The sequence below is a fragment of the Nerophis lumbriciformis genome, linkage group LG08 (assembly GCF_033978685.3).
Source record: "Nerophis lumbriciformis linkage group LG08, RoL_Nlum_v2.1, whole genome shotgun sequence".
Classification (NCBI taxonomy): Eukaryota; Metazoa; Chordata; class Actinopteri; order Syngnathiformes; family Syngnathidae; genus Nerophis; species Nerophis lumbriciformis.
In genome coordinates this window covers 53,777,146-53,785,000 of record NC_084555.2, presented here as the reverse complement: position 1 = coordinate 53,785,000, position 7,855 = coordinate 53,777,146, and the positions used below count along the sequence as shown (strand labels likewise).

The window sequence follows — 7,855 nt, the reverse complement described above, 5'->3', positions numbered from 1 at the left end:
TCAACTGTCAGTTTAGCATCTTTGTTTTCTACCCGTCAACTGTCAGTTTAGCATCTTTGTTTTCTACTCGTCAACTGTCAGTTTAGCATCTTTGTTTTCTACCCGTCAACTGTCAGTTTAGCATCTTTGTTTTCTACCCGTCAACTGTCAGTTTAGCATCTTTGTTTTCTACCTGTCAACTGTCAGTTTAGCATCTTTGTTTTCTACCCGTCAACTGTCAGTTTAGCATCTTTGTTTTCTACCCGTCAACTGTCAGTTTAGCATCTTTGTTTTCTACCCGTCAACTGTCAGTTTAGCATCTTTGTTTTCTACCTGTCAACTGTCAGTTTAGCATCTTTGTTTTCTACCCGTCAACTGTCAGTTTAGCATCTTTGTTTTCTACCCGTCAACTGTCAGTTTAGCATATTTGTTTTCTACCCGTCAACTGTCAGTTTAGCATCTTTGTTTTCTACCTGTCAACTGTCAGTTTAGCATCTTTGTTTTCTACCTGTCTGTCAGTTTAGCATCTTTGTTTTCTACCTGTCAACTGTCAGTTTAGCATCTTTGTTTTCGACCTGTCAACTGTCAGTTTAGCATCTTTGTTTTCTACCTGTCAACTGTCAGTTTAGCATCTTTGTTTTCTACCTGTCAACTGTCAGTTTAGCATCTTTGTTTTCTACCTGTCAACTGTCAGTTTAGCATCTTTGTTTTCTACCTGTCAACTGTCAGTTTAGCATCTTTGTTTTCTACCTGTCAACTGTCAGTTTAGCATTTTTGCTTTCTACCTGTCAACTGTCAGTTTAGCGTCTTTGTTTTCTACCTGTCAACTGTCAGTTTAGCATCTTTGTTTTCTACCTGTCAACTGTCAGTTTAGCATCTTTGTTTTCTACCTGTCAACTGTCAGTTTAGCGTCTTTGTTTTCTACCTGTCAACTGTCAGTTTAGCATCTTTGTTTTCTACCTGTCAACTGTCAGTTTAGCATCTTTGTTTTCTACCCGTCAACTGTCAGTTTAGCATCTTTGTTTTCTACCCGTCAACTGTCAGTTTAGCATCTTTGTTTTCTACCTGTCAACTGTCAGTTTAGCGCCTTTGTTTTCTACCTGTCAACTGTCAGTTTAACAGCTTAGTTTTCTACCTGTCTGTCAGTTCAACATCTTTGTTTTCTTCCTGTAAACTGTCAGTTTAGCATCTTTGTTTTCTACCTGTCAACTGTCAGTTTAGCGTCTTTGTTTTCTACCTGTCAACTGTCAGTTTAGCATCTTTGTTTTCTACCTGTCAACTGTCAGTTTAGCATCTTTGTTTTCTACCTGTTAACTGTCAGTTTAGCATCTTTGTTTTCTTCCTGTCAACTGTCAGTTTAGCATCTTTGTTTTCTACCTGTCAACTGTCAGTTTAGCATCTTTGTTTTCTACCCGTCAACTGTCAGTTTAGCATCTTTGTTTTCTACCCGTCAACTGTCAGTTTAGCATCTTTGTTTTCTACCTGTCAACTGTCAGTTTAGCATCTTTGTTTTCCTTTTGTCAACTGTCAGTTTAGCATCTTTGTTTTCTACCCGTCAACTGTCAGTTTAGCATCTTTGTTTTCTACCTGTCAACTGTCAGTTTAGCATTTTTGTTTTCTACCTGTCTGTCAGTTTAGCATCTTTGTTTTTCTTCCTGTCAACTGTCAGTTTAGCATCTTTGTTTTCTACCTGTCTGTCAGTTTAGCATCTTTGTTTTTCTTCCTGTCAACTGTCAGTTTAGCATCTTTGTTTTCTACCCGTTAACTGTCAGTTTAGCATCTTTGTTTTCTACCTGTCAACTGTCAGTTTAGCGTCTTTGTTTTCTACCTGTCAACTGTCAGTTTAGCATCTTTGTTTTCTACCTGTCAACTGGCAGTTTAGCGTCTTTGTTTTCTACCTGTCAACTGTCAGTTTAGCATCTTTGTTTTCTACCTGTCAACTGTCAGTTTAGCATCTTTGTTTTCTACCCGTCAACTGTCAGTTTAGCATCTTTGTTTTCTACCTGTCAACTGTCAGTTTAGCATCTTTGTTTTCTACCCGTCAACTGTCAGTTTAGCATCTTTGTTTTCTACCTGTCAACTGTCAGTTTAGCATCTTTGTTTTCTACCTGTCAACGGTCAGTTTAGCATCTTTGTTTTCTACCCGTCAACTGTCAGTTTAGCATCTTTGTTTTCTACCCGTCAACTGTCAGTTTAGCATCTTTGTTTTCTACTCGTCAACTGTCAGTTTAGCATCTTTGTTTTCTACCTGTCAACTGGCAGTTTAGCGTCTTTGTTTTCTACCTGTCAACTGTCAGTTTAGCGTCTTTGTTTTCTACCTGTCAACTGTCAGTTTAGCATCTTTGTTTTCTACCTGTCAACTGTCAGTTTAGCATCTTTGTTTTCTACCCGTCAACTGTCAGTTTAGCATCTTTGTTTTCTACCTGTCAACTGTCAGTTTAGCATCTTTGTTTTCTACCCGTCAACTGTCAGTTTAGCATCTTTGTTTTCTACCTGTCAACTGTCAGTTTAGCATTTTTGCTTTCTACCTGTCAACTGTCAGTTTAGCGTCTTTGTTTTCTACCTGTCAACTGTCAGTTTAGCATCTTTGTTTTCTACCTGTCAACTGTCAGTTTAGCATCTTTGTTTTCTACCTGTCAACTGTCAGTTTAGCGTCTTTGTTTTCTACCTGTCAACTGTCAGTTTAGCATCTTTGTTTTCTACCTGTCAACTGTCAGTTTAGCATCTTTGTTTTCTACCCGTCAACTGTCAGTTTAGCATCTTTGTTTTCTACCCGTCAACTGTCAGTTTAGCATCTTTGTTTTCTACCTGTCAACTGTCAGTTTAGCGTCTTTGTTTTCTACCTGTCAACTGTCAGTTTAGCGTCTTTGTTTTCTACCTGTCAACTGTCAGTTTAGCATCTTTGTTTTCTACCTGTCAACTGTCAGTTTAGCATCTTTGTTTTCTACCCGTCAACTGTCAGTTTAGCATCTTTGTTTTCTACCTGTCAACTGTCAGTTTAGCATCTTTGTTTTCTACCCGTCAACTGTCAGTTTAGCATCTTTGTTTTCTACCTGTCAACTGTCAGTTTAGCATTTTTGCTTTCTACCTGTCAACTGTCAGTTTAGCGTCTTTGTTTTCTACCTGTCAACTGTCAGTTTAGCATCTTTGTTTTCTACCCGTCAACTGTCAGTTTAGCATCTTTGTTTTCTACCTGTCAACTGTCAGTTTAGCATCTTTGTTTTCTACCTGTCAACTGTCAGTTTAGCATCTTTGTTTTCTACCTGTCAACTGTCAGTTTAGCATCTTTGTTTTCTACCCGTCAACTGTCAGTTTAGCATCTTTGTTTTCTACCTGTCAACTGTCAGTTTAGCATCTTTGTTTTCTACCCGTCAACTGTCAGTTTAGCATCTTTGTTTTCTACCCGTCAACTGTCAGTTTAGCATCTTTGTTTTCTACCCGTCAACTGTCAGTTTAGCATCTTTGTTTTCGACCTGTCAACTGTCAGTTTAGCATCTTTGTTTTCTACCTGTCAACTGTCAGTTTAGCATCTTTGTTTTCTACCCGTCAACTGTCAGTTTAGCATCTTTGTTTTCTACCTGTCAACTGTCAACTGTCAACCTCATCACCACTTCAAGATGGCGGCCCAATTTCTCGCGTCACAGCAGCCAATGCTGCGTCTACTTACAACATGTCTACAGGGACAACGTTTACCTTGTTCTTGTGCGCGTTGACGGACGCGTAACGGACTGTTCCACGGAATCCCGCCACTGGACGGGGCTGGGGAAGAAAAGTTGACGTAGCCATTAAAGCAACGTGCACAAACACCACTTTATATTTGTTATTTTGTAGTGTGGAATGGTTAAAAAAAAGGTTTGATTAGTTAGAAATGAGTCAAACAAGAACAATGGTAGGTATGAAAAACACTAACCTATTTATTATCAACCATCTAGAATGGACTTACACTGTCTTTAAGTTGAAGAGGAGTAGTAATTGTTTTTTGTGGCCACAATAAATCATGACGCAGTAAGTTGAATGATACGGACACCTTTGTTACTGGATCATTTCTAATAGGCTTCCACCTTGGAGACTTTGTACGTGGAAGTAATATGCAACTATGATTATTTGATACTTGTTCATACTGACAAATGTGCTGTTTTGATATTGTTCGTTGATTATAATGTATGTGTGCTTAGCTGTTGTGTAGCTGCTTTTTCCTAGTAGCAAATAGCCTAGCATGTTTACCTTTTGTAAATGACTAAAATGGAAGAAACTGTGTGCTTATTGGACATTTAGATGTTACACACCATGCAGGACTGCTTGGATCGCACATGATATCACACACAAGTACACACCATGCAGGACTGCTTGGATCGCACATGATATCACACACAAGTACACACCATGCAGGACTGCTTGTATCGCGCATGATATCACACACAAGTACACACCATGCAGGACTGCTTGTTTCGCACATGATATCACACACAAGTACACACCATGTAGGACTGCTTGTATCGCACATGATATCACACACACAAGTACACACCATGCAGGACTGCTTGTGTCGCACATGATATCACACACAAGAACACACCATGCAGAACTGCTTGTATCGCACACAAGTACACACCATGCAGGACTGCTTGTATCGCACAAAAGTACACACCATGCAGGACTGCTTGTATCGCACATGATATCAGACACAAGTACACACCATGCAGGACTGCTTGTGTCGCACATGACATCACACACAAGTACACACCATGCAGGACTGCTTGTATCGCACATGATATCACACACAATTACACACCATGCAGGACTGCTTGCATCGCACATGATATCACACACAAGTACACACCATGCAGGACTGCTTGTGTCACGCATGATATCACACACAAGTACACACCATGCAGGACTGCTTGTGTCGCACATGACATCACACACAAGTACACACCATGCAGGACTGCTTGTATCGCACACAAGTACACACCATGCAGGACTGCTTGTGTCGCACAGGATATCACACACAAGTACACACCATGCAGGACTGCTTGTGTCGCACATGATATCACACACAAGAACACACCATGCAGAACTGCTTGTATCGCACACAAGTACACACCATGCAGGACTGCTTGTATCGCACATGATATCACACACAAGTACACACCATGCAGGACTGCTTGTATCGCACACAAGTACACACCATGCAGGACTGCTTGTGTCGCACATGACATCACACACAAGGACACACCATGCAGGACTGCTTGTATCGCACATGATATCACACACACAAGTACACACCATGCAGGACTGCTTGTATCGCACAGGATATCACACACAAGTACACACCATGCAGAACTGCTTGTATCGCACACAAGTACACACCATGCAGGACTTCTTGTATCGCACAGGATATCGCACACAAGTACACACCATGCAGGACTGCTTGTATCGCACATGATATCACACACAAGTACACACCATGCAGGACTGCTTGTGTCGCGCATGGCATCACACACAAGTACACACCATGCAGGACTGCTTGTATCGCACAGGATATCACACACAAGTACACACCATGCAGGACTGCTTGTATCGCACACAAGTACACACCATGCAGGACTGCTTGTATCGCACATGATATCACACACAAGTACACACCATGCAGGACTGCTTGTATCGCACAGGATATCACACACAAGTACACACCATGCAGGACTGCTTGTGTCGCACATAATATCACACACAAGAACACACCATGCAGAACTGCTTGTATCGCACACAAGTACACACCATGCAGGACTGCTTGTATCACACATGACATCACACACAAGTACACACCATGCAGAACTGCTTGTATCGCACACAAGTACACACCATGCAGGACTGCTTGTATCGCACATGATATCACACACAAGTACACACCATGCAGGACTGCTTGTATCGCACACAAGTACACACCATGCAGGACTGCTTGTATCGCACAGGATATCACACACAAGTACACACCATGCAGGGCTGCTTGTATCGCACACAAGTACACACCATGCAGGACTGCTTGTGTCGCACATGACATCACACACAAGTACACACCATGCAGGACTGCTTGTATCGCACATGATATCACACACAAGAACACACCATGCAGAACTGCTTGTATCGCACACAAGTACACACCATGCAGGACTGCTTGTATCGCACATGATATCACACACACAAGTACACACCATGCAGAACTGCTTGTATCGCACATGATATCACACATAAGTACACACCATGCAGGACTGCTTGTATCACACAGGATATCACACACAAGAACACACCATGCAGGACTGCTTGTGTCGCACATGATATCACACACAAGTACACACCATGCAGGACTGCTTGTGTCGCACATGATATCACACACAAGAACACACCGTGCAGGACTGCTTGTGTCGCACAGAATATCACACACAAGTACACACCATGCAGGACTGCTTGTGTCGCACATGACATCACACACAAGTACACACCATGCAGGACTGCTTGTATCGCACACAAGTACACACCATGCAGGACTGCTTGTGTCGCACATGATATCACACACAAGTACACACCATGCAGAACTGCTTGTATCGCACACAAGTACACACCATGCAGGACTGCTTGTATCGCACATGATATCACACACACAAGTACACACCATGCAGGACTGCTTGTGTCGCACATGACATCACACACAAGTACACACCATGCAGAACTGCTTGTATCGCACACAAGTACACACCATGCAGGACTGCTTGTATCGCACATGATATCACACACACAAGTACACACCATGCAGGACTGCTTGTGTCGCACATGACATCACACACAAGTACACACCATGCAGGACTGCTTGTATCGCACATGATATCACACACACAAGTACACACCATGCAGGACTGCTTGTGTCGCACATGATATCACACACAAGTACACACCATGCAGGACTGCTTGTATCGCACATGATATCACACATTTTACACGCAAGCACATCATCCCATACTTTTTTTTTTAATGATATTGGAACGATATCAAATGAACACCTTCATTCATGTCTATTGTACAGAAACATTGAGGCAAAAATGTCCGACACGATATCACTTACCGGTCGCACTTCTTGGCTGGAGTTGGTAAACTGTCGCGCCAAACCGAAGTCCAGCATGTAGCAAGTCCTGCAGGTGCTGGGGAAGCGACCCATGGCGAAGTTGGACTAAAGCAGAACACAACGTACATGTCAATGTCAATTTAATTTTTTTTTAAATTTTAAGTATTAAATATTACAATTTAAATACAATACAATAAATGCATTAAAAATTAAAATTAAAATAGAATTAGAATGTGAATGTAATGTAAACATAAATCTTGACTTTATTATCAAAAACAACTATTATTTATTTGCGCGTGCAAAAGTACTGTGGTATAACTTGCATCAAGTTCAATAATAAATAAAATAACTTCCATCAAGTTCAATAAATAAAACAAAAGTGTTATAACTTGCATCAAGTTCAATAATAAATCAAAAAAAGTGTTATAACTTGCATCAAGTTCAATAATAAATCAAATAAAAGTGTTATTACTTGCATCAAGTTCAAAAATAAATAAAATAACTTCCATCAAGTTTAATAAATAAAACAAAAGTGTTATAACTTGCATCAAGTTCAAAAATAAATCAAAAAAAGTGTTATAACTTGCATCACATTCAATAATAAATCAAAAAAGTGTTATAACTTGCATCAAGTTCAATAATAAATAAAACAAAAGTATTATAACTTGCATCAAGTTCAATAATAAATCAAATAAAAGTGTTATTACTTGCATCAAGTTCAAAAATAAATAAAATAACTTCCATCAAGTTTAATAAATA

General features: G+C 40.4%; 1 protein-coding gene across 3 annotated transcripts in view; it reads right to left on the bottom strand.

Moving 5' to 3' along the window:
- ttbk2a (tau tubulin kinase 2a) overlaps window positions 1–7,855 on the bottom strand; it is a 331,495-nt gene that overhangs the window by 257,399 nt on the left and 66,241 nt on the right. For all 3 annotated transcript variants that reach the window (XR_012050588.1, XM_061969203.2, XM_061969204.2), the window contains exons 6-7: window positions 7,097–7,201; window positions 3,673–3,738 (exon numbers count right to left, since the gene is read on the bottom strand). Coding sequence is in view for 2 of the 3 variants with exons in the window: in XM_061969203.2 (XP_061825187.1) it covers window positions 3,673–3,738; window positions 7,097–7,201 (171 nt within the window). In the remaining variant the exon portion in view is untranslated. The remainder of the gene's footprint in view (window positions 1–3,672; window positions 3,739–7,096; window positions 7,202–7,855) is intronic.